Here is a 27,260-nt window from a genome sequence, read left to right on the forward strand (position 1 = left end):
AAATCACATTCAGTGCACAAGTGCAAGTGCTAACAGTGCTGATGCTCCCACATCTGTTAGCAGTTGTGTTCTCGTTTCAGTCTTTTGCTGGGTGTGTTGTGTAAGGCACTTTTCAGTGGGTTTGTTTTCTGGGTCCGTAATTACAGTCTTTATTCCTAGGCTTGTGCATGGCTTTCTTCAGAGTAATACACTACCTGGCTGCTCACTGGCTTAATTTGTCATGTTCTTGTTTTCTATCCTTTGTTATCTGCAGGTCAGTTTGCAAAGTTGAGTACAATATCCTTCTCTCTCTCCTCTCAAGTAAGTATCATCATAATTTAGAAGAATGTTTGGAATGAATCCTCATAACGTATTGCAGTTGCAAAGCACTTTGTACTACTGAGTGTATGTGATGATGCTGTTTCTTTCTTCTTTTAACCTGTATGAGAATGCCTAGGAATGTCACCAAATCATTTCTAATAATCCATTCGAAATATGGTCCTGGAACCGAAGACTCATGTTATGCCACCACGCTTTTCATCTTTTCCATGTGTTGGCCACAGGAGTGAGAACGCAGAGCTTTTGTCTCTGGGGATGATGACAAGTATATTAGCCAGTGCAGAGGAAGTATATACAGAAGATAAGAAATCAGAGTACATTTCAGGAGACCTGAGTTTATTTCTTGCAATGGTTGAGTCTTCCTAGTATAACTGAAATAAATCCTTGCTGGCAAGAGCAGAACATCTGCTGTAGCGTGGGAAACAGGAGTTAGGCAAACATCAAAGAAAGCAATCCACCAGCTGCTTAGCTGTAGAGGTGTCTTCAGATGCGTTGTGGAGGTTTAAAGTGCCCCAGTGCGAAGTGCAAGGTACTCATGTACTAGCTAGAGTCTGGCAATTCAGAGATAAAGCAGGATAGTGTATAAGTTCCCTGCTGGCTCATTTTCAAGTCACGTTCTTCACACGTGTCAGCCTCACTGAGTTTAATGCCAAATTCAGCCATTGCATTTTTACTTGGAAACACAGACAAAGATTATCTTTACAAAGTAGCCTGTTATCCTGAACGTTTCCCTGGGAAATGGGAAACCACAAGCTTACTTCTTGCCTCACCTGAAGTTGTGGTCTGCTTTTCTGACTTCCAAGGAAAAGTGCTGTCCCCTGCAGTGAGAGGTCCGCTATCAGCCAGTGGTGGGAGCAGGGTGATGTTCAGACCAGCAAAACCAGCAGTCTGCACTGTGCCAGCTATAGCAGGAATTCATCTTGCTGCCTTTTGGTTGCTGTGTTTTATGCTGGAGCTGCCAGATTTCAGGAAAGGCTGAAAGTTTCCTTATTAAGATGGCAGTTTTGATAGCAAAATTTGACCCTACTTCAAGAGTTTTACAAATTCTGGTGGTACTGTGATTTGAATGTGAAAGTGTAGGCCTTGGTGAAGCAGCTGCCAGTCTTGAGTGTTCAAAGCCTTTAGGTATTTCTGAAGCATCTGCCTCAGTGTTTCTAACAGCTAAAGCAAAATAAATGGATGTGAAAAACAAACAGCAATACCCAGAGTACTATAAACACCAAATAACTGCTCGTAAAATTTTCTCCTAGCATTGCCCCTCAGGTTACATTCATTTTCTTGGTAGTCCAGTTAAAAATGTAAGCTGGGTAGAGTTTCCTAAACTTAGACAGCCAGAAAAGCAAGTTTCTTCTTTTATTTTGTTGCACTTGCCAGTTACAGATCATGTTGCTTGAAAAGGAAAATAGATCTTTCAACAATAATGTACATAGAAACTATGTGTGTGATGGAAATGTTATGTATAGCTGGGTTTAACTGTGATTATGAATAACTGACTTCTGTATTTTGTGTATTTTATTCAGTACCAGTATTCCATAGTTGTGGAAAAATAATTGTTCATACCAGACAGAATGTCTAAAATGCCCGTGCTGTTTATGTTGGGCTCTTGCTTGAAGTTTACAAGTTGCATCAAGAGTATTACTTCAAAGATTATATTGTTCAACCAGTAATGACACAGTTAATAGTGCATTGCCTATATGTACGAGACAGAAAGCCAACTGGGAGGGGATCATATCAATTTATTCTATCATCACATGAGTGACATTGCTACCGATGGCCAGCCACGGGCTTTTGTTCATTTCCTAATTTATCAGTCATGGATAAGCAATGTCGATGTCAATCGAAAAAGGCTTTTTGTGTTCTATTTGCAATTGCTTTTTTAAAAGTGCTAATGTTCAGTTCTCCAGAATGGATTTTGAAAAAGCACCTAGCATAACAAGACCCCAAGAGATGAAGTGGTTTGAGTAATACATGGTTTGAGTTTAGTTTGTAAAATAGCGCTTGGTTTGTTCTTAATAGAATTAATGAATTAATTAATGGATCTGAGCTGGTTCTCAGCCAGCACTAGGCAGATCTCAAAATGCAACCTTGACGTTGTTTTGCCTGGGAAGTTCAGAGTAGAGTCTTAGAGGTTTCGTTGTCAATTTGTTTTACTATGATGACATTTCCCCGTTGACAAAAAATACAATGATTTAAGCTGAAGAATTAGTTCCATTTCTACCCTAAAACCTTTCACTCATTCATAACCTTATCAAACAGAGTATTCTGGTGTTTGGGTGGCTAGGGGTGACATCTTCCATTGTAGAGGTGACTCAATGGTTTGTATGGAAACAGGCTGAAATTTCTCAAATACAGAACCCCTAAATTGTCTCAACTTCTTGTTAAGAAGACAGCTAAAGCTAAGAAATAATTGTTTATTCAACTTCACTGTTTTTCCAGGACAGAATTCTTTGAGTGGCACTATTAAATTTTTCTCACCTTTTCCCTTTTTTTCCAACTCTGTTCTCATGTTTATCAGCAGTGATTATAAATGCTGCTGAACACCAGGTGAGAAAACCCACAGGTCTTGGAAGACGGTGTGTCAGTTCAGCCTGCCTGGTGTTTACCAGAGAAGAGCTGCTGGCTCACCCAAGGGGCACAGTGTGACAGGTGATTTGTTTAAGTGCTGTGGAGGCATAACAGCCTTGAATCTCTTTTTTTTTTTAGGGCGAGATGTAAGATTGGAGAGCAAGCCTGCATTTCACAGGCCGATGACATTTTCAGCCCTTTGCAATGTAGATCTGGCTGTTTACTGTTCAGGAAAGATGAAATGATGGACCTGTAGCCCAGGGTCCAAGTTAGGTTACTAGCCCACAGTCAGTGGATGTGTAGTTTTCACATTTGCTGTGCCCACTGCCTGAGCTTTTCACCACATTTCCCAGCCATGTCCTGGCCTGTCTTCAGCTGCAGGGTCCCAAACACTTCCAGTCAGAGCGGACTGATTGCTTCTAGTGGTTGGCAACCCTGCCCATGGCAGGGGGTTTGAAACTATATGATCTTTAGGTCTCTTCCAACTCAAGCCATTCTGTGGTTCTGTGATTTAAAGCTCATGCACTAGGGCTCACTCCTAGCGTGGGCTTCAAGCCAAAAGCTCAGGAACCTATAGAGGTGCAGGTGTTCTGTTTGGTTGGGCCCTCTGGGGGCCCAGTTCCAGCATGAGATCCGGTCAGGTGTGGCTTTGTCTATCAGACACTTGAAGACCTCCCTGGATGGAGATTTCACCACCTCTCGGGGCATTCTGTGCCAGTGCAGCATCTCCTCCTCATGATTTGTTTTACCCTAAAGTCCAACCCAAACCACCCAAATTGCAATTTGTCTTTTTTATATACTCTATCACTATCAAGCAGATTTTGGCTTTGTTATCATGTAACTACCCCTCAGATAGATGCTAACCGATCCTCCCTTTCTGCCGGTGCCCAAGGATTAAGCAAGCACAGTTTCTTCAGCCCTGTCTTCATAAATCAGCGACGCAGTGATGGAGATGCAGATTACAAACCCTGGAAGAACTAATTGCATCAATAAGACATAATCCACTAGCAGAACCATTTGATTCGGTGTCTCTTTTTGTTGTTTTGGCTTTTTTTCTTACTGAAGAAATGCATAAAAAACAGCATTATGTGAGCCATCCCACTTGAAAATAACAGGAGGCTGGCAGCACAGCACTTCCAAAACTGTGTGCTACTTTGTGAGCTATATTTTGTTTCTCCTCTTTATTTTTTCTTCTTAAATCCTCCTCTTCTTAGCATGTAGGTGTAAAAAAGCTGTAAGAGAACTGTGACCAAGTTAACCGTGAAGAAGCAGCTTTAGTTTTTTAAATTTAGTTGTAAAATTACACAAGTGCCAGGAATGTTTTTTGAAAATCTCTGAATGATACGTAGCAGAAAAGAACTTGTGGATCCAGTAATAAAAGACTGGCAAACAGCTGTACAATATGACAAATGGGAATTAATTCTGGCATTTCCAAAACACTACCACGAATTTAGAGTTGGGAGGTTCATCAGTGCTCATTTTTTCTTTTATGGGAACCTCTCTATCACAGTGCTGGGTGTGAAACAGAGACAAGTCATGAAAGAATGTAGAATCACTCTCTCCTCACTCAAAAAGTAGTTTATCCAGAACATTATTATTTTATAAATTATATATAAAATATAATTTATCCAAAACTAGCTTCTCGTCAGTACTATCAATGCATCTTCATGCATCCGACGTTCCACGAGCCATTCTTGCTTTGCACTTATGGTTATAATGATTCCATCAAGAAGTGTGAGATGTACGTACATTTACGTGACCTTTAAATTGATTCAATAAAAATTAGTCTCACACAGCTGAGAACTGCCCTATGCCATGGCTTTTGGTTGTGTTTTTTGGCTGTACTGTAAAGATCAAAATGTTCATTTATGAAGCTTTCCAAATTAGTTTGCACAATTAAGTGGTGCAGATACATGCCTGATTTTTAAAAACAGTTGCTTAAAATACACGTCAGAAATTCTTTGTGCACCTCTCATTACACCTGCAATGCAGATTCCCTTTCCATTCATCAACAGAATGTTAATGTTAGGTCTTCTGTAACTGCCTGACACACAGAGATACTAAATTAAGATCATCGTACCATTTGACACGCTTAGATATTAAGGAATCGGGTGGGAGCATTTGTGCCTGAATAATTAATACAATCAAATGGTGCCAGGAAGAAGAAGTAAGCTAAACTACGTGACCTTTCTTGATTCATCAGATTTCATTTAATTCTTCTTTGCTAAAACCATTTGCATTTCCTCTCTCATCTGGTAGACCAGCTTTATTCCTGAACTGAGTAGAAAAGAATTCATGTCAGTAGGGTTTGGTCTTTTATGCTGTTACTGTCAGATCTCATGCAGTGTGAACTGGTTCTCTGAGACAGATCAAGAGAAAAGAGAAAAAGGATGAGCTCCTAATCTCTGAAGGGTTATGAGAATTCAGTGCCTTTAGGGTAGATAGGCCAAAAGAAAATGGCTGTAGGTCCTGATGGAGTTCAGGGGGAGCCGTGGTTGCCTATTAAGCGTTTTTCATTATCAGCTGAATAAGATATTTAGTTGTTCTTCAAGACACAACAAAAGAATAAATTGGTGTGCCAGTGACCTGGGCTGTTTATGATGTGTTGCACCCAGAATTGCCCTCTGCAGTAACTGCATTTCTTCCTAGACATAGTAGAATCTATGCAAGCCTAAATGAGGGCGGGACCTTTTCACAAGTGGAGGCTCATGGTGGAAACTGGCAAGTGGCTGTTAATGGAGTAGCTCTGGACCCTGTGCTCAAGGAGAATAATCCATGGTTTGGCTGCCAGTAATCTAACAGCAGAGAAAGCTGTAAGGGTAAAATGGAAGGGGAAATGGAAAAATCTGCAAGCTTGTGTTATTGTCAGTTCCCCCTGTGTCCTATATGAAAAGCTCAGAACAGTCTTCTCACCATGGTAAGAAGAGGAGGCTCAGGGGAGACCTTATCGCTCTCTGCGATGCCCTGAAAGGAGGTTGTGGCGAGGTGGGGTCGGCCTCTTCTCCCAGGTAACAGCAATAGGATGAGAGGGAATGGCTTTACATTGTCCCAGTGGAGTTCAGGTTGGATATTAGGAATAATTCTTCTCCAGAAGAGCAGTGAGGCAGCGGCACAGGCTGCCCAGGGAGGTGGAGGAGTCGCTGCCCCTGGAGCTGTTCACGAACCGTGTGGATGTGGCACTGAGGGATGTGGGTTAGTCAACCTGGTGGGGATGGGCTGATGGATGGGCTAGGAGATCTTGGTGGTCTTTCCCAACTTTAAGGACTCTAGGATCGATTCTGTGACTCACCTGGGCAGAGTTACTTTTTCTTTTCGATAGTATCAGGCATAGACACCAAGATGGCCAACAAGAGTTGGCCAGCCCCTCCCTTTCTCTATCAAGCAGCCTGCTCTCGCTCCACTCGTGGGTGTGCTCGTGTGGGTGTGGGTACACACATGCAGTGTCGTCCACTGACTCTTTTTTACGAAGGTTTCCCTCCCCGTTTCTCACCAGGCAAGCTGCAGCCAGACAGACAACGAGAGCTACGTAAGAACTGACGATGAGGAGAGCTGCTTTCGGACAGATGATGAGGAAAGCTTAGCTGCAAACTTCACAGAAGAATGGAACCAAGAGGTGCAGCGTCTCTTGACAAAAAAATCACATAACTAAGTTCTGAGGACTGTAGCACAGTACTTTTGTTCTAAGAGTTGTAGTTTGTAGATGTGTGTTTTGACAAAAGACTTTCATTTAAAGCTAACTTATATTAGCTACATCTTCTGTACCATGGCTCATTACCAGTGAAGAATACAGACTGAAGCGCATACTGCTGTGACAAAGGATGGCAGTATTAACAACTCACATCAACCCTTTGCACATGATATTGAACCTGTTCAGTTTACAACGACAATACTGTTTATAGATAGAAATTTGATTTCTGAATACTTTGAGATTTTAGTCGATTGGTTTACTGTACACTGTACATTTTTTTCCACGGGAGAAATAAAAAGCTGCAATTACGCATTAACGCTGACCGGTTATACTCCTGAGTGTATATATCTGGTAGCCCAAGGATCAAAGTACCGGACTACATCTGCAATTTGTTTGCGAGTCTTTAAATTAAGACTTACACAAAATGTACTAAAACGATAATGATAACGACATAATGAATAATAACGATTTAAAAGATCTCTAATTTAGGGCTAATGTGTAACTTAGGAATGTTTCTTTCAAAGTAATCTAACAAATCAGCCATAGAAGTTAGTGTAAATATTTTTTTTCCAAATAGATATCATATACAAAAGGCGACATTCAAATGATATAGAATCTAGTTTTTAAATCAGCACAGATCTTCTTAAAACTGTGAACTATGTTTTGAAATACTCGTTACTAAAGCTGTTTATAAACCACAGGTGCCATAAGATCCCTGAACTGACTGATGTTACGTATAATCTTCCACGGTATTGTTTCATTGATGTTTTAGCTTTAGTAAGCATGTGTTCAACAAATCGTCTCTTTCCATTCCTCTGCCCCTCCGACTCACCCACTCCATTACGTTATTTTTGAGGCCTTCAGCTTTAAATGTACAGGCTTAAAGTGCGCTTGCAACTGTTCTCTTTTGATTTCCGAATGTGTATTGCCTTAGCCAGCCACCAGATGTTCTGCATGCACTCTTGGAAATGTGTGGTGAGACTCTTTCAGAGCTGGATGGAGAATTGGCTATCAGTGAAAAGCACAAGAGAAGCGGTGGGTTTTCTGGAAAGGACGGGCATACAGTTACAGGATTGGAGTTTTGTCCATTTTTGTGACTCAAGTGTGAAGGCATTTCAGGAGAAAGGGGACTTACCCGGCTGGTTGGGATTAGGAAGTGAGACTGTTAGAAAAGAAGTGTTCTCTCAGCTGTTACTGCAAACCAAGGGACAGTTCTGAGCAGGGACGGACACAAAATAGCTGGAATATCCCCCACACAGCATGTTGCTTGGAAATAAAGCTTACACCTGTATGGCAGGTCACAGACTATGGCTAGTTCTAAAGCCGCGTCCCTGGAGCCAGCCCAGGGACAGCCAGACCAGAAGCAGGGCGGGAGTGCCAGCACAAGGCAGCACGTTGGCTGCACAGCCCAATGGAGAAGCGCGGTGCGTTCACCTGGGACGACCTGTGGGCAGATGTAATTTTACTGCACCGATACAACATCGCTGCTTCCGAAGTGACGCTGTCTAGCAGCCCTGATAACAGTAACGTTTCATACAGGCATTTCACACCAGCACAGTTTGCCTACAGCAAGTGATCAGTTACCGATCTGGAGCAGGTGAACATGGTTTTTCTGTCCTCTCTTTCGTGGTTACGTGGATTTGTGCTGCCATATTTACGTGAGATTGCCATGTAGCTCAGCCCTGTTTGTTCACCTGATGCTTGCATGCACTCTCCAGGCTTATGGCTGTTTCCCTGGGCACAGTGTGTTAGGGGACAAGTATCTGTATGAAAGAGCTGCTGCCATTTTTCACTTTCATATCGCATCTTTGCTTATGCAGATCTTTTCTCCATCCCTCCTTGCACGTGTGGGCTTGGTCTCAGACGTCCAAACAGATTCTGAGGCATCCAGATACCTTCATGTAAACTTTTCACTTCTGCAGCCACTGGTCCTTTCCCTGGGATATGTGCTGGCCTGGCAAGGCTGGCCCCGTATCCTGATGCCCCTCCTCCAGCCTCCTCTCAGGAATGGGTGAGCCTCCACTAGTGCCTAGCACTCCACATGTAGAGCTACTCCAGTGAAACTGTAGATGTTGCTGTCAGCTCAGGATTCCAGTCGAACATTTCCTGAACAGAGATAGAACAAACAAGTTAGAACACAGCTATGTGCAATGGCTGACTAATTCAACCCATGTCATGTTTAACTGTACCCGGAGTAGTAGCTCCCTCCCATCATCTTCATGTCTGTGTGATCATTATCACTGTGCTTAAAATAGACACAATAGAATAAATCCATCGCAAGGGCTTCTGGACTAGGAGCAATGAGGGAAGCTGGCGGATCGCGTGCCTTTCTGTCAGGCTGGTGTCAGCAGGGCCATCCCCAGCAGAGCTCTAGGTCCCTGCCCTGGAGCTCCGAGATGAAGCACCCCTCACTCGGCTCTCCAAACGTCTATTTTAAGCATTTCCCAACTGTCAAGCTGGCTGCATATTCACCCAGCTGGTCTTTGTCTGCTTGTTGAATATTATTTTGATTGTGGTTTGCGGTCATTAAAGCAAACAGAGTTACAGAAGAGGTCCTCGGCAGGGGCCTTTTCTTAGCTCCCGATGGCCCACCACAGCAGTCAAAACTCTGGGTGGTTTTACTGTCACTGGAGGGAACCAGTGGTTTGGATTCAGGAGACAGGGATGTGAAGATGTATAGGGTCCTCGAATGTCCAAAGCGAAGGTGGTGAATGGGTTGTCTGTAAGTAGTAATGTTAACTAAACTGCATAAAAAGGTGTGTGGCCTTTGTTGTGATATAATATGTATTTTCTTATATGCATGAGCCAAATCGTTGCATCATGATTTATCATGTGTGTCTGCCTTTACTTTCAGTCATCTTCTCCCATCTTTATTGGTTCTTGGCAATTACTGTAGATAGACTTTGTAAATATTGCAACCTCGGGTTGCTGTAATCACATTGGTTCAATTCAGCAGACGGAGCTGTGAACAACGAGCACTCCACTGTGTCCTGAAGGCAAAGGGCATTTTTACCTTTGAACCAAAAACAAATGTACGATGAGTTACATCTTGAGGCTACTAACTGCAAGACGTTTTTAAAACTACTGTACTTGACACCACTTGAGACAGATACGGAGACACTAAAGATGTCACAATATTCATTGGTATTGTAACAGAACTGCTATTGTATGGGTTTTTTGTATTGCTGTTAAGTATTGTTTTGTGTGTGTGTGTTGGAACCTACTGGGGACATGTTATATTTTGAAGTGATTAAACTATTTAATTGTGTGTCTATATTTTGGAATGGAATTATTTCTTCATTAAAAAGATTTTTAAAAGTAATGTACGGAGCATCGTGTCTGTGGCTTGTTTTGGTTTCAAAAGCCCACGGAGCCCAAGGACAGGTGTTTTCTATAGTTCCCCTGTGGTGCTGCGAGCAGCCCTTGCTAACTGTCTAGTTAATTACACCAGGGTGGGCTCTCTTAAAATGGAAGTGCTATCAGTGTGTCAAAAATATCCTGTAATTCTTATCACGGAGTGAAATATCCCAGTATCTGGGAAGTGGATAAAACCCAGCCTCCTCCTTCCAAGCTGCCTGCTGTGGTAACCTATAAATCAGTGAGGTTTATTTGCCCTAATTCCCCTGTCTGCACGGTGGCGTTCTTCAATAAAGGTGATCACTTTACGTTGTAAACTATTTGCCAGATACTCTGAACTTTGCGTCCACAGTCCCAGTCCGAATTCATATTCTCGGGATTTTAATGTATGGTGACATATTATTGGCTCACGAGGATAACTCTGTTTTATCCATGCTTAATTTCTCAGTTTGCTGTATTTCTTCCTAACCCACAGTCAGCTTATGGCCTGTGGGGAACAGAGGAGCCACTGGAAACTAATTTATAGGCATGGGCTGTTTTCCTGTTGCCTCTTGGTTACTCTACCTTCTGTTCCCCATGAGGAAAATAGACTCACATAGGAAGGAATAAATTGGTTTCATTTGCCAAAAGAAATGAATAAGAGAATAAGAGTAGAATAGAACACGGGTAGAGTAGAACAGGAAAAGAATAGTCGTCTTTAGGTCTGGGAAGGTGTAACCTTGTCTGCATCGTTTCTAAGTTAGATGACTGGAAGCATCTGGAAGTCTCTTAAGAGCATCTGGGAGTTTAATTCGGCAGCACAGGGATTGATGGATGCTCTTCCAAAGCATGTCTCAGAGGCCTGTTGCTCAGCAGTTCCCTCATAAGCAGTCCATGCGGGGTGACGCCTTTGGTATTCTATAAGAGAACACTGTAGGAATAAGAGGTTAAGCATGTCACAGAAATGGGTTCAGTGAGGGAGGGAGGAGAAAACTCGCATCTTTTCCAACCAATTTTGAGAGATGGAGCTAACATCTAAGGGAAGGGAAGTAGAACGGGTCCTGCAGATCCATTGTGCAGGCTTTGAGATAAGATTACTGCTAAAGACTAAAAGAACAGGCATGTGGTAGAGTAGCTGCTGTTACGTGCCTTGGAAGGAGCCAGAGAAGGCCGTGGTGTATTCTGCTATTGGCATGTGACCTTATGGAGTGCGGTTTACTGTTTTCATACAACACAATTTACCATTGGGTAAGGTAAATTGGTTTCCTTGTGATTGGCTTTTTTTACAAGACACGTAGCAGTGGGCAGATGTCAGATGTGCTAAGCCTGACACTCGTTATGCTAATTGCCAGCTGGGAAGGCCTCCCACTACCACTCCTGATCCCTTGCCTCAAACAGCTGGGTCCTGTGTGTAACCTGCCTGGTCTGCAAGGAGAGTAGTGCTCTGCGAGTATGTGTTTCGAGCAGCTTTCTTATCGCTGTGTGGTTTGGCTTGGGGCCCTCTTGGTGCATCAGCTTCTTAAATAAACATATATGGTTTCCAGCCAGGGGATGTAAGGCCTGCATTGCTTAGCCTACTGCCTGTACCTCCTCCAATCCTTTGGCTGAGTGTTGGATCAGCCCAGGAAAATGGCCGCCACAGGCCTGCAAGGCCGGAGGCAGAAAAATCAGACACTTCTGTTCAGCTGGGCATCCACCCTTCCACGTAAAGGGAGTGAAACTGGAGAATAATGGCAAGCACAGTGTGGGTGTTCCAAAACACCCACCCAGTCCTGCCTGTCCTCCGTGTTTTCTCTCTCCAGCTGTGGTATTGAGAATAAAATCAATTCATTTCAGTCAGGAGGACTATGAGATAAAGTCTCCCTAAACAAATGTGGAAAAGTAATTATTCTCTCACCTCTGAATGTAGGACTCAGTCAGCGTAACTTAAGCCAATGCATTAAAAAAAAGATCAGGGGAAGGCAAGGCTTGGATTCCATTGAGCATCTTTGTCAGCTGCTGTTGCCTAGGTATCCATGTTTAACATTCAGGGGCTTGTTTCTAGGAGTCAGGAGCTGCAGAAATAACCAAGTTGTTTTAAAGGGAAGAGGACTCAGCTTTGGTTTGCTGTGTTCACTTTGTTCTGCTGATGTGGGCGTTCATTGTCTGCTGATGGCGTAGGAGCGCAGATACCCTGCAGCAGTGTTTCCCTGGCGTGCTTTAGCCAGCGTTGTACTCCTGGCTCTGTGTGATGGCTGGCACACGTGCACTGTGCGTCTGTTCTTGCAGCGCTGAACAAGAAGCGGCACTTCAGACTGCACAGCGTGAGTCACAAAGCAGCTCTCCTGTCCCATTTGGATGGATTGGGTTGCTCTCATTTCCACTGCAAGGGAAGGTGTGCAGGCAGTCTTCCCCCCGGGGTAGGGGAGAGCTGTGCTGTACGTGCCCTCACACCAACCTCCCAAGGCAACTGCACAGCTCCAGCAAGGTGCCATCTCTGCTTTCACGACACTTGATGACATTGTGTGGCTTGTGAGATCCCAGTGGTTTGAGGGACCTGGTTCTACCACTTGGCACCCACCAAACCCTCTGGCCTTGGCTTTGTATCTTCGGAGTGAGCAGCTGCTGTGGGGGATGTCAGAACCCCACCACGACAACTGCCTCTGGAGGTGGGATGAAGAGAAAAACGTGAAGGAAATATTAATTAAAATTGAGTACGTATATGGTCATATGGCATAACTAATGGGGAGCTTCAGGCCAATTTAATTTTAAGATCTCAATAGACAGCAGCTATCAGCCATACGTGCTCGTCCCTTGGCCTCATTTGACCACAGGGCATAGTATAATGAAAACATGGATGTATTTCACTACCATTTAGTGATGCAATAGCTGAAACTCCAGGGAAACCTATATACCATATATCTACAGAGATACTTAAGCTTGCTCTGAAACTTCTGGGATGAATTCTAGCAAGCTCAGCCAGACCCAGCGCTTCTCCTGGTCTGATTCCTCGCAGAGGCATGTGGACTTGTCTCCAGCTGTATAAAGCTAATTGTGCTTATGCAGCCCAAAGCTGACAGCTAAATTACCATTCCCGCATACTTGCAGAACAAAGCTTCAATGGCAATGTTGCAGCCTGGTTTCTTGGACCCGCAGTTCGAAAAGAAAGATTGTTATGCAAATTCCATTTGGAAATTATTAACAAGAGCAATGCTGGAAAACAGAATCATTTTAAAAAGGACTGTATATTATTGTAACCATATTCTGTTTTCAGTTATGTTGACACAGCAAATGCAGGCCTATGAAGTGCTTTTAGTAGAGTAGATGGGTGTTTGAATAAGGAGGGAAGATTTAGGTTGGATGTCAGGGGGAAGTTCTTCACAGAGAGAGTGGTGAGGTGCTGGCACAGGCTGCCCAGAGAGGCTGTGGATGCCCCATCCCTGGAGGTGTTCAAGGCCGGGCTGGATGGGGACCTGGGCAGCCTGGTCTAGTATTACATGGGGAGACTGGTGGCCCTGCCTGTGGTGGTGGGGTTGGAGATTCATGATCCTTGAGATCCCTTCCAACCCAGGCCATTCTGTGATTCTGTGATTCTGCATGTGTGAATATAGGTCTTCTTCATACAGCACAGTCCTAAAAGAGGTCTCAAGTATTCTTCAAAATCCAACATTGATTGAAAGTGTGATTTCTCTCCACTGTGAAGCTGTAACATTGCTGTTCTGGAAGCACTTATTTTCACCAGCAAGTTGGCACTGTTCAGAAGTGAAGTCACACTGTGAATGCTGGGGATACCTTTCTCCCATCAGTCCCATTCCTTTTATATTTTCTGCCTGAAGTCACACAAGGTCTGGAATCTCACAGAACCTTCAGCCCCTGAAGATCTGTAGCTAGGTAGGGGTGCAACATATCGCACAAGAAGTAATCTCTCAATACCTACAACGTTGTTTCTTTGTCTGCAAAACGTTTGCGGCTACAAGAGCACATACGCCTTTAAACTAAAGAAGGGAAAATGAGGGCAAGGACCTACTCGTTTGGAAATGAACGCAAGGATCTACTGAAGATGAAAGTCTTCTTTTTATTAATAGGTGTGCCTGTTTACACGGGTTAAACTTTCTATCCTAGTTGAAATCAACCTCACTGATATAGCTTATTTGTTCGTTCATTATTATTTCTTGTTTAGCTGTGACATAGTAACACTTGCAAAAAATGAATCAATACAAATCCAGTCGTCACAGGGGAGCATTGGGCTGATCTGTTACTGCTGATCTAGAAAATAGAATTTAGAAGCACAGATCAAAGCCACTGTGATAGTTTGTTAGTTGGTAGAATGTGGAAAAAGTTTCAGCTTTCCATTTCTGAATGATCTAAAAAGCAACATCCTACAGACCTGAAACTGTAGAAATCATAGTTGCTTTTGTTTTGTTTTTAAAGAAGTGCAAACCTGCAACCGTGGAAGTTGGAGGGCTTGGAAAACCCATCAAATAACTGCAGAAAATAGAGGGAGACGTGAACGTGTATGCACGTCTTAACAGTAGTCGTTGGCACATCTGCCTCCTAAAACAGCCAGCTGCGTTCCCACTGACCGCTGTCTCCTGGCTCTTTCTGCTAGCAAATCAGAAATGAAGTAGTGAAGTTGTAAAACCAGATGAATTCAAGATAAAAAATGAATATTCAATAAAGCAAACTCAAACTGCCGGGGTTTCTTTATTGCAGATAAGGGCATTCCCATAGAAAGGAATAGTAGGAATGGAACGGTAGTGCCACATTCTTCATGACAAACAAAAAACCTGACATGCACAGATTTTTGGCATGATGTGAGGCTGGGATTTTGAACAGCTCTTTTCACTGCATGTAGAGACAATAATCCTAGCGCAATGTGAGCCAAGTACCTGGCACGCTGCACCGTTTTGCAGCCATCATCTCTTTTCACTGCACAATCTCAGCCACCATACAAGCAGGGGGCAAATCTTGGTCCCTTGATTTGCTCTGTCTTCCTACAGGGGAGCTGAGGTGTGGCGGTAAGGGAGACTGGGAAAGAATAAAAATCTCCTTGGAAATATTTTGAAGCATTTCCCTGAGTTTTCATGGGCAACCTGTGAGTTCATGCATAAAGGATATTAAAAACATCCTTGGGCAGAGTCATATATAAAGCCCCTCTTTTAACTTCCACCTTGTGGCCAAAAAGCATCCTCACTGCCATGGCTGTGTTTCCTCTTCTCCTTCATGGTCCTAATCTAACAGTTGTTCATTTTCCAACATCTCTGAGCAGCAATCCATCCTTGCCTTGCTGTGTCCTTCTCCAGGCTGTGGTCAATGCACACATCCTGCATTTCATCCTGGTCACCACAACTGGTGCGACACAGCTGGGCAGGACCAGTCTCCTCACTCCTGGGGGACAGCAACCAGCCCCACTGTGGCCGCTTCCCCTTCCTTCTCCATCCCATGGTGCTGGGCTGTGCCAATAGCTATAACCAGGACTAACACTTCAGGGCATTCCCCAAAGGTTGGAGATGGAACTTCCTCTTCCCACGTCGCCACCTGACTTTTGAAGGAGATCCTTTCATTTCCCCCCTCATGTGGGACAAATCCTTCCCAGAGAGGTGGCATTTAGCTTAACATCAAAGCTCAGTGAAGCTCACCAACGTGAACTGCGACCTCTGGAAAAGAAAAGATGAATTGTTTTTCCCCATGCTTTTTGATATTTATATGATGCAGCAAAAGCCTTGACTTTGATGGCTTTGAAGTGTTTCTCCCTCAAGAGTGTCTTTGTTTTCTGCCTGAGACATTTATCTCTTGTCTAGCCTTGAAAATGCTGGTGTCTGGAAGCTGGAAAAATTACAGCTTCACAAAAGCTTCAAGGCCAAGCAATTAGGGAGGAGCTTTAGCCAGCCTGTAAATTCCTGGGGCTGGCTGCAGCCATGAGAATATCAACTTGTGCAGGCTTGGAGTCGCTTGTGGCACAGCACTGGTACAAAAGAGCAAAGGTGCAAATGTAAGAAAGCCCTCTGTATGCTTGTTTCTTCTCGCAAGTGCCTGCTGTAGTGCAGTGATGAATTAGCATTTCATAGGGTACGCAGCACTCATTGGCACTTGCGACAGCTGATGCTCACACCTGCAGGAGCAGGGGGGAGCAGGTCCACCTTCACTGCTGCTCTGAGGGCAAAGGAAAAATCGCAGAGGGCTTTTCTTTTTCAGAAGCTTCCATTTAAGCCTTTGAAATGCACCAGAATGGATGGTCACGAAGAGCCACGACACCACTTTGAGATACTTGTCGTGGTAGGTAACCACTGAAACCTATTTGAATACGCTGTTTAATTACTCTGCTTCTCCAAGGCGTACAGTTTTAGCACCAAAATATATGGATTTTTTTTTTTTTTCATTTTATAGACTGAACATTTACTCAAATGGAAAACAGTTGTAAGACAGAAAAAATCCTTTTCGGAGAGCTTTTTTGTAATTAGTAACAAGGAAAGCTTGATAAATGGGATGGAAGAGCAATGTGAAGGAAATTTCTAGTTCATTGCTTGAGTAAGGTCTCCAAGAATCACAGATAGAACTGCTCTCACCTCAGCTTAGTCAAAGAAGGGGACAAAAATGGTGAGGTCTCTATTAAAATTTCTCAGCACTATGTGTAAATAAGTGGAGTTTCCTGTGTTACAACACGGTACCATGGTCCTGCCTTCTAATTTCTGTGTGTGCCCCACTCTGCACGACCCCTTGCTGGTGGTATCGTGATAATCTTTCATAATACACAAAATGAAATAAGCAGTGTTTGTTCATCCTTCCTCTTTAGCACAAGGATTAAGAGATTTTCAGTCATCCATGGAGTCTAATATTGCTGCTTTACGACCTCAGTAGCAGGTAGGCCCCAGCCCTGCCGCGAGACCCCCACCCTTGGCTCTGCAGAGCAGGGCCCTCTGGGTAAGACAAGCAGGAAAGCCATATTTTCCTCTTCAGATCTCACATCAAACAGAGCATATCCAAACAGCCCCTGGTGTTTCAGGCCCTTACACAGTCTCCCGAGATGTACTATCAGCGTACTGTCAGTGAGAACGACGTGGCTGCCCTGCCACCACATCGGACCCTGTTTCCTCAGAATGAGGGGTAACACAGGCAAAGCTGCCATAACAGAAGGCGGCTGCTCACTTCGACCATCTGAAAGGTTGGTCGTTTTCTCAGCCAGCCTACAACTTATCCTATTCTTCGCATTGATTTCTGTGTTTCTTGCAGAATCGCGGTAGAGATATATGATTTAAACAGCGCTCTGTATGGAGAGAGAGCACAGTGCTGCGCCTTGCAGTGCCAGCTGCCCTTCTGTCAGCTCTCAGCTCTCATTCCCCCAAGCTCTCCTTGGGGAGCCCGCTGCCACCTGCACCCCATCCTGAGCACTCCCAGGAGGGGCACTCGGCACAGCCCCAGCCCCTCTCTCCCAGCACAGCGCTGTTTATTTTGGCCCCAGTGCTCAGCCACTCTGCTGGGTGACTTGGAGGCAGAGGGTCGGGGTTGTGCAGCCGAAAGCTAATTAATTAGATCAATCTCTCGGGGCCTGTTTGTAGGGAAAACACTTTCTAGTATCAATTTGCTTCAGTAACATAAATGTGGTCTTTCTGGCTCTGCGTTCTCAGGCACGGTTCCATGATTTTCACATGGCTAAGTGGACAGACAATGCAGCACACCCCTCAGCTCAGGCTGAGCCTTTGAGCCCCTGCTGCCTTGTTAATCTCGGTGCTACAGCTCTTATCTAAACTCTGATCTATTCCTGTTGACACCAGATATTACTTCAGTTTTCATATAAAGTCCACTCATGCCACATAACATTTCACTCTGTGCACTGCAACAATCAGCCTTAACCCCACATCTTGCTAACTCCTCCTTCCCTGTGGAAGGGAACTCCCTCACTGTTACCTGTGCTGCAGCCCTGTTGCATGCCCTCCCCCAGGACGTCTCTTCTGCCTCTGCAGCTCCTGGGTAGCTCCTGGCCCTTCACTGTGCCTTGAGAGCAGAGCAACCGCACCATGCTGCTGCTGGCAGTAAAGGCAATCAGCTCTGAACAGTCAGTTATCAAACTAAACATGGGATGAAATAGGGCAAGAAAACTTTTTCTAGCTACTGACCTGCACCTAGCAGTGCTCTAGATGATTCTTAAAGACACGAGTAGCACGTACTTGTTAAAACCAGCATCATTTGTGAAGACTGATTTCACTTGCAGAGAATAACTGGTCTCTCAGAAAATGCTGTCTTTCTACTGCTTGTTGTCTGCTCTGAGTGATGGGAACCCAGTGCCTGCTAAAAGCACAGAAAGGCAAACCCCACCCAGGGCTGCTGCTGTTCACCCAGTTCCAAGTCCTGCAGGAGGTGGGACATCCAGTGCTGTGTGGGCATCGTGCCCTGCAGAGCCCTGGTGTCTGCCAGTGACCTACCTACCAAAAACATCAAATGCCGTAATATACATGTACCTACACAGAAGTTAATGGCTAAATAGCTGTGCTGTCTCATCTGCCCTGGTGTCTGGCTGAATGAGTCCCACAGAAAACCCGTGTCCAGTGTGAATGGGAACAGCCGCGGTCAATACCAACACCTCCAACAACTGTCGATTTACAGTAGGCGACATCTATCAGATATGATGATTAAGAGATCGGCTCTCCCAGCCATGACCCCAATTGGCCAACAAAGATGCGGAGTGCGGGTACCAGTGTGACTGCATCTGTCAGGGCATATTAGCTCTGAGAAATCATTACCCACCCTAGGGAGGAAAATTAGCAGAGTAAACTGTGTTCCCCTCCCCCTGTTCCGGTGTGAGCTGTGCGTAAATGGGGCTGAAAGCAGACAGACGGAGCAGAGCACAACTTCCCTCACTCTGGGCAGCCATTAACTCTCAGGTCTTTTCCTGCAGAGACAAAGGGCAGTGAGAAGGAACTTTGGCAAGAGTTAATTTTTTTATTCTTTTTTAAGAGAGCTTCTCCCAGCCTCTTCAGCTTCCCTTTTATGAGAGGTGCGTTTGGGAGACCTGAATGCTCCTCCTTCCTTCTGGATTTGAGATCATTTTCTTTGAGCAGTGATCACTTCCAGTTCAAACACAGTGCACGGTGCTCTCTGCAGAGGTGAACCAGCAGCATTAGCTCTGGTTGAAGTAGGGAGTGAAGAAGTAGGTGAAGAAGCAGGGATGAAAACCTTTCACTAATTCAAGATACTCAGTTCTCAGAGAAGGTATTACACTGAACCTCAGCTTCTCATTATGACACACTTCATATTTTGTTCAGGTTGTTGTATCAGGCTTTAATATGCAGCTCTAGCAGTTGTCTGTGATGCAGAAATCAGAGTTTTCTGAGGCAGGGTGGATGGCTTTGTTGCTCATTTCTGGGTCCGGAAGCATTCTGAGCTCGTAGGAGGTGTAAAGTTTTTGGTAAAAATATGGAATCTTTGGCACATGATGTTGACAGATGAGTTATATCTTCTTTTGAAAGATCTCGTTAGTGTAATTAGCTTTTTCTGTGTTTTTGTAGTAGTCTGATGTTTTTGGAATGCTTCTTTTTTTTCATGTACCATATGAGAATATATATAGTAAGGAAAAATATATCCATGTCATACAGTACAAAGGCATATTTTTTCTACTTGGTGACAGACAAACAGTGATGATGGACAGAGGTAAGGAGGGAAAAGTGTTTGAAGCTAAAAATGTACTTTTCTGCCCCAGTTGTGTATCAAACTAAAGGTAGAAGATACGTACCTGTGCACTCAAAAAAACGCCTTGAGAAAACATTCTGGTCAGAGCCTTGCCTGTGCCAGGTGAGTTTCGCTCTCAGCTTGAGCAAGGTGAGGCTTTGCCCCCAGCTGCAGCTACAGTTCCTGCTGCTGGCTGCCGGGCTCCAGGGGTTTCACCATCCAAGAGCCATGCCCAGGATCTCAGTCATACCATTAGACTCTGATGGAGTGATCCTGACTCACAGTAATATCCTCAGAGCATGAGAAGATGTATCCAGCAAGTTGAAAGCATTTCCGTATCCCAGATACATATCAGTGCTATTCCTGCATTTGATGCTGATCTCCTGGGGAGTATGGGTGTATCAATGAATCTCCATGTATACCAACTACCCCTTGACAAGATGGAGCATTTCACTTTTTCTCTTCCTACAATATAATTCAAGTATAAACATCACAGTGTAGTATCTAAAGGATCTGTCATCTCTTTCTTCCTTCTCTCCTTTGGTTTTCTGGTTCCTGTGTTACTGCCAACTATCCCGCACTTTAGTCTTTATATCATGATGCTCACACTAAAATCTAAAACGTGATTCTCAACCCTAAAACTTGCATGATTTTTGCATGTTACACTGTGACCACTGTTTGCACGGTTCTACTATTTTTTTTTTTAATTATTCTATGCCTGTGTCTATATTTTCATCTCTTCAGATCTAAGGCAAGCTTAGGTTAAAGCCCCAAACTGAAAAGACATCAAACTGAAGATCCCCCCATACAGTCTTGCAAGATACAGTAGGAATCCAAACTTGAATGAAAACTGGGATACGATCGCGACATGGATTTGAGGGGCTTTGTTGAGAAAGTCAGAGTTGTTCCCGGCTGCCCTCTGCATCCCACTGGTGGTGGTGATGCTGAGCATACCACTGCACTTGGAGCATGGCTTTGTGCTTACGTCGAGCATCTTTCCTTTAGAAATTGAAGATGGTTCCGCCGCTTTTATTTTTAGTTCATGCAAAATTCTCAGACAACGATAGTTTTGCAAGTGAAAGAGAACCCATGGAAATACTTTGAATAAAAACAAATCAGAAAATAGGCCTGGCACTTCTTCTTTTGGCCTCTGTGCTCCCTTTTAGTCATTCTTCTGCGAATGAGTAATGCTGGGCGTGGAAGCCCACATTTGTCAATGATGCTGTGTTAACTGTGAAAAAGACAGAACTGTAGGTTAATCTGAAGCACGCAGCAAACTGAATAAACACAGCAGTGCAGTAGATACCGTGAGAACAAGAAGTGAAGTTTCAAGGCAAGAGAGAAAAGTTCAAATTGAGGTGATTCAGTTGCTGAGTGTTTAACTTGGCCCAGTGAGCGAGTCTGTAAATAATATAGGCTATTAATACCCTGGCATATTTTCAGCCATCACTGTTTCTGCAAGGAACATGCAGCCTGCCACGTATCAGTGTGTTTCAGAGGTAGTCTCACCCCAGAGTTTCTCCAGGCCTGGCTCATGGCTGACTGAATGTGAAGGAAGGTCCTCCACTGGCTTCCACCGAGGCACGTGGCATGTGAAACAAGAATCAGGAAGCATCTGTCACCTCAACAACATGGAGATGGCATAAGTCATCCAGGTTTATTTAGTTGTGTTCAGCCATGTGTTACATTAATGCAAATCTGTGCTTTTATTCAGAAAATATTCCTTTGGATGCTCCTGCAGTGTCTAGGGGTGGAAAACACACAATTTTACACCTGGAGGAGTGGAGGCCACTTAGAAAGCATCTCTTCCACTGCAGCACTTTTAGCTCTCTACTCTTTCTCACCGAATTACCTATCATATCACGTCTCACTGCCAAAAACTGTAAGCCTGAGACCATGTGCTTGGCTGTCCTCTGCTACTGACGGGCCCTATCTCTGTGGTTGACAGACATCTTCCTTCAGAGAGCATGAAAGGGAAGAGCTGAGGCTGCCTTTCAATCTCTTGGCTGCTGACTGATTTTTGTTGGACAGGAGCATGACAACAAAGGAAAGGCTCAGCCCAAGTCTGAGATCTTTGGACCAAATTCACTCTGGCACAAAGTGGTAACAGCCCCCTTTAGGAGCTCTACTACTATCTGAAGTGTTTTCATCCTGGAAATTCGGTTCACACGCTCTATCGAAGAAAGTGCACTGCTTTTCTGCTGTTTTGGGATTGTTTCGGTGATAGGAGAGTGTGAAATCTTCCGACCTTCTGTACAAAAGAGCAAAACAAGCAAATGCCTGCAGATCTCAGAAAAGGATGGAGATGATGTTACCTTCCCCATTGCTGTGTGCCCCCTATCTCTCTTCTCCTCTGTAGCCCTCCCTTCCAACCCCAACCTCTACATGGGACAGGGCTGTGGCTCAGGCCCCACAGGCCCGCACAAGACCAGCAGGCCCACTGCAGCAACGAGAGCTGATCCTGGAGCTGGGACTCCTGGGGCTTGTGCTGCTGCCTTCTGCTAGGAATCTGGCAGATAAGGGCAGTCATAAGAGGCAGCTGTAGCAAAATCTGTAAGCGCGTTGAGGTGCTGAGAGAGGGGCACTGTGGAAAGGGGAAGTCCCTGGAGATGGCATAACAGACTCAAAGGGAACAACGAATGCTTTCAGCATTTCCTGGCAAAGTAGTGCATGGGAATTATTGAGATACTGGCAACGAAAAATGTATTTCAAACAGTTAACAGTTCTTCTCTCTCTGCGTTTTCTCTACAAATAGACTCAATTGTTTAAGATTTCCTTTTTTAAATTAGCCTATAAATGTTTTGCATGAACCCATTTCAGCCTGAACATGCTTTTGAGTGCTGTAGAGCTGTAGCCTTGGGTGTTTGCTTATCCTGATTTCCTCCATGTTCTCTCATTGCTCATCTCAGCAACAGAAGTTATTTTTCTTCTGTACCTACCGTAAGATCAAGCCTGCACAGATGGAAAGATCATTTGTTACTGCTTTGCTGTGAACATGAACATAAGAGTGACCACGTAATAGATCCACATTTGAGATAAGAGGGAATGCATTTATTTCCCCAACATATTTTTAGGCTGTTGTAAACCTGTTGCCCAAGGAAGTCAGAGCACTCTCTGCGTTGCACTAATTCTCACAGAACTTTTGTGCATTCTACCCACATTTTACAAACAAAAGTGTGGAAGAAAGAGACATCAGTGATTAGCCCTAGCTTAACAGACAGAAGTTGAAGAAAAAGCAGAGAGAGCATGAAAGGAAAGGACTGAACACATATTTTGCTGCAATGGAGTATTCTTTAGCAGTAAAGCCATTCTTTACTTTTCCATAATGCTGTCTTCTGATCATTAATGAAAGAACACACTCATAAGTGTGTGTGTAGGGGAGGAGGGGGAGGGATTATATTTGTTTTTCTATTTCTACAGTTGAACTGGATGAGATTTAGACGTGGGTCAAGCAGTGAACTCTGCTTGGTGAATATGTCCTGTATTTACCCCGTCTGCTTTTCCGGAGGGAAAAACAATGGCCGTCTGTCCGTCTGTCTGTTGGTGCTGTTATACCCTCTTAATTTTCACTTTCTTCAGAAGTAATTCCTTTTCTCATATTTCTCTAATCGAGTATGTTCTATAGATCAATTTTCATTACGCTGCATTCTGCCTCGCTGGTTATGAGGAATGAACCATGAACTGTAGACCATATCTCATCATGGCCAGGGGAGATAATCAAAGAGATGGTTAGTTCTGCTTCCTATCCAGCCTGATAATTTTCAGCAATAATCTCCTTTTTCCTTTCTCCCTTCAGACCCCTGTGAATATGACTTTTTAATCGGGGTTTCAAATGAAAGAGAAGGGAAAAATAAAGCTACATACAGTACCATATTGCAGTTTACTGTAACAACATCATTCAGTGATTCTCCCTTGGATTCAGAACTACTGCGAAGCGAATGACGTTCCTAATCTTTTAATTAGAGTGTTTTAGTTTGACTCGTGTGAAGTTACATTTGATAATACATAAACACAAATAGGACATTTAGCAGAGGGAGGTTCTGGACAATTTGTAAAAACTATGAAGGAGACTCTGTTGAATCTCAGTACCTTTGAAGAAAAATGTGTAGAGAAAGAAGCACTGTTTTATAATGCTGTCAGAGATTTATCTGCAAATCAGAGTGGTGCAATCAGTTGTACTTCAAGATTGCCACAAAACAGCTGTGAATACTGTTTATCTACCATCTCTTTTGCACTCTTTTGGCTTATCATAGTACTGGTTTAATGTGAACTATAGTCCCATTTGGAAAACTCAAATCACTCAGAAATCATGATCTTAGTTTGAAATCCATAAGATTAGCTTTCTTTTTACTTGGCTCTGGGAACTGAAAATACAAGCTTCAAAGTTTAAGAATCGTGAGTATTAAAATGTCCCCCCCTTTTTTTCTCTTACTGACAGTTAATGTAAGATCACAAGAACAGATACACTGGATCAGATTCAAGGTCCAGCTAGCCCAAGATCTTGTCCCTAGCAGTAACAAATGCTACGTATTTAGGTAAGAATATAAAAACAGACAGCAATGTAGTGACATTCTCCTAATACAGTTATCAGCCTTCTGCGACTGCAGGGAATGCGTGGACCAGAAATGGCATTTTTGTGTTCAATAGTCCCTGAGGATTTTTCTTCCATTAATCTATTTAGTCAATTTTAACCCTTTCAAGCCATTTGGATCCATAACATTCTGTGGCAAAGAGATCCATAACTTCGATACCTGTTGGGCAAAGAGCACATTTGTTCTTGCATTTTTTCTCAGTCTGACACCCAGAAACTGCACGTTGTATCCCGATTTCTCTAGCCCTGGGAGAGAGCAATCATTCCCAGATGACCTCCTCAGTGCTACAAAGGACGTAATAGAGGTATCTGTCATATGCCCTCACTTGTCTTTTCTCTTGGTTGTAGAGAACATCAGTGCATCACAAACTGAGCAAAGCTGCCACGTCCTTCATCTTCCTGGTCGCTTCTCTGTGTAGCTCTTCCTTCACTGTTAAACTCTTCCAGTGGGATGTGTGGGAGAGAGACCAAATCTGGATGCATCATATATCGTGTCATAATGATAAATAACAGAACAGTGTGCAACTCATAACAAAAATGGCAGAAGTTAACAACACTGAGAGTAGAAGTAGCACTGCTGACCCATTAGCAATAGAGGAGAAAACGCAAGATCTGCTTTGTGTGGTGCTGTACAAGTATTTTAATTGCATTTACAACTTCTCTTCCATAATTAAAAAACATGCTCTTGTCAGAGAATTACTACACCTGTTTTAGAAATTACAAGTCTTATGGAAACGTTGGACTGGAGTTTCTGACATTTTCAACACGTCAATTGTAGGTCAGCCCACAATGATCAAATAACTAGGAGCTCAGTCTTAATGTTTTCTCTCAGCTCAACAAACTTTGGTGATACTCCCAAGTCTCTAAATGAAATGTTCCTGGTTCAGCCCTGACCTTTCAATTCAAATGTAAGTACTGGGAAAATGGAAAAATGCAGATTCTTTTCCAGAATGTTTTCAGTAACTTTTCAGCATATCTGTGCAGTTGAAGTCCTTCCATGCCAAAAGCTGAGATTCGTCATGGAGTAGCTCCAATTACTGAAAAGGTCTTTGAATGCTTCGGTAGAACTGATGGTAAGACTGATTTAAATCAGCCTAGAGATGTACCACTGCACAGGAGTGTTCTTGCTCTGTGGGTGATAGCAAAGTCTATACAAAGACCTTACCAATATCTGTAAACTTCACCATCACTACTGTGGCCAGCTGAGATGAAATCTGGATCCTTTAGTTACCAAACCCCAGATTTTGCAGCTCTGCTTTGAACCAGTCCCTGAAATGGTATGCAGTGTTCCTTTCTTGGGGGTTGTGTCAGCCTCACTTCCTACCCTCAAGTGCATTGATCAGCCTGGCACTGACACAGAGATACGTGACCTATACTTCTCTCTTGGGTCGTTGTCTGTTCTAAACACGCAGGGAGCTGCAGGGCAGAAGGAGCACAAATGTGTGCATGTAAAGGACAGATACTTCAGCCCTGACACAGCATCTCAGGCCATGACAAGTCTTATCTTCCTTACGACGCTCGCACCTCATGACCCTGAAGGAAGTTTCTTCTTGTGGACAGCTGATTTTTAAAGCATAATGGGGTCAGATGGGGAGGACGATTTGAGAGGTTTTATTTTGTTGTGTGGTTCAGGGTGTTTTTTTTTTTAATGTTTACTTCTCACAAAGCACACGGAGCAGTAGAAAGCAACAGCTACTGTTATTATGTATCTTTCCACGGAGCCTCATTAGTATCAGGGCATCTGTGGCACACAGAGCTGTGAGTGCTATTTGTTTAACTAAATCCTTACAATCAGCCCCTTTCTGGACAATTTGTAACAAACATAGCTGTGTGGTTCTCCTCTTCCTTCCTCCTACCGCTGCCACTCCTGGCTTTGCTCCCAGACAATTCTCCTCTCCGGCACAGAAGATGTCCCTTATTACAAGCCTGAGCCATCACATCACAACAATTAAAAAAACACTTGCTATAGTAATTTTTTTGTTGTTGTCCCTGCCTGGTTTGAGGCTACAATGTGCATTCTATCTCCACAACAGCTGTACTCACACTGGAACCTCCAGCCCAACAAGCAATACCACAGAAGAGTTATATTTCTTTGCCTGCAAATAAATAACTAAAAACAGGATGGTGGTTGTAAGAGATGAGAATAATCTGACTTTCCTCATTATCATCATCAGAGATTGGAGGCTATTTGAGAATACGGGCCAACACGTTTACATGTGCCAAACCCTAACAAAATTCTCAAGTTATTTAGGTGCCTCCTTCAATATCAGGATGTCGGACATCTAATTATTTTTGAAGTAAGCTTAACCAAGACTTGGCAAATTGGGTTTTCATTTCTGGGAGCTTAGTTCTTACTGAAACTCCACAGGCATGGAACATGCTGATTCTTCTCAGTTTATTTGAAAATCTCTGCTCATTTTCTGCTGTCACTAAAAGCTGGGGATGCCAGCTCATCTACAAAGGATGTAGTGAGATGGAGGTTTCAGCTCAGATCAGTATTATGGCTGTCAGGTACACGAATATTTCCCTCTGCCTGCTCCTGTAAGCAGAGTCAAACCTGTTCCGAGGATAACCATAGAATCATTAAGGTTGGAAAAGACCTAGTCCAACCATCAGCCCATCATTACCATGCCCGTTTAAACATATCTAATAACTAAAATAAATTTTGAATTAATATTGAAAACATACATTATACCCCATATAAGCAAAACTGTATTTATAGTCTATGTCAATCATTTATTTATTTATTTATTTTAATCAGGGATCTCTACTATCTGTTTAAATACAATCACTTTGTAACTGAAATCACCTTACCTGTACTGATACGTGAGTTGACAGTATACAAGTGTATGGGAACTGTTAAATCACGGCCTGAACCTCCGATTGACCACTTGAGGCAAGCACTGAGTCAGCCAGGGGAGCACAGGTGAAGGCAATTCAGCTGTGTAACCAGACGGGGTGGAGCCTGGCTGCACCTCTCCTAGACCCCATTTAAGGGCTGACTGCCATGGGAGAAGGATTTTTTTTCCTGGAGGTTGTTCCTTGTGGAGTTTTTATGAGCCTACAACACTGGTGAGCACCTTTTGTTTATATCAGATTAACTTTTCCAATGTGATAATC

General features: G+C 43.6%; 1 protein-coding gene and 1 long non-coding RNA gene across 6 annotated transcripts in view; one reads left to right on the forward strand and one right to left on the reverse strand.

Moving 5' to 3' along the window:
* DTNA (dystrobrevin alpha) overlaps positions 1 to 9,893 on the forward strand; it is a 220,355-nt gene extending 210,462 nt beyond the window's left edge. For all 5 annotated transcript variants that reach the window (XM_046937866.1, XM_015282622.4, XM_025147924.3 and 2 more), the window contains one exon: positions 6,377 to 9,893. In XM_046937866.1, the coding sequence (XP_046793822.1) occupies positions 6,377 to 6,532 (156 nt within the window). In that variant the 3' untranslated portion in view covers positions 6,533 to 9,893. The remainder of the gene's footprint in view (positions 1 to 6,376) is intronic.
* On the reverse strand, positions 9,357 to 12,310 carry LOC121109595. The gene is made up of 2 exons (XR_005857260.1): positions 11,805 to 12,310; positions 9,357 to 10,838 (listed from the first exon to the last, which is right to left on the reverse strand). It is a non-coding gene; the product is annotated as an uncharacterized LOC121109595 (long non-coding RNA).
* Positions 12,311 to 27,260: the final 14,950 nt, after the last annotated feature.

Source organism: Gallus gallus, chromosome 2, assembly GCF_016699485.2.
Source record: "Gallus gallus isolate bGalGal1 chromosome 2, bGalGal1.mat.broiler.GRCg7b, whole genome shotgun sequence".
Lineage (NCBI taxonomy): Eukaryota > Metazoa > Chordata > Aves > Galliformes > Phasianidae > Gallus > Gallus gallus.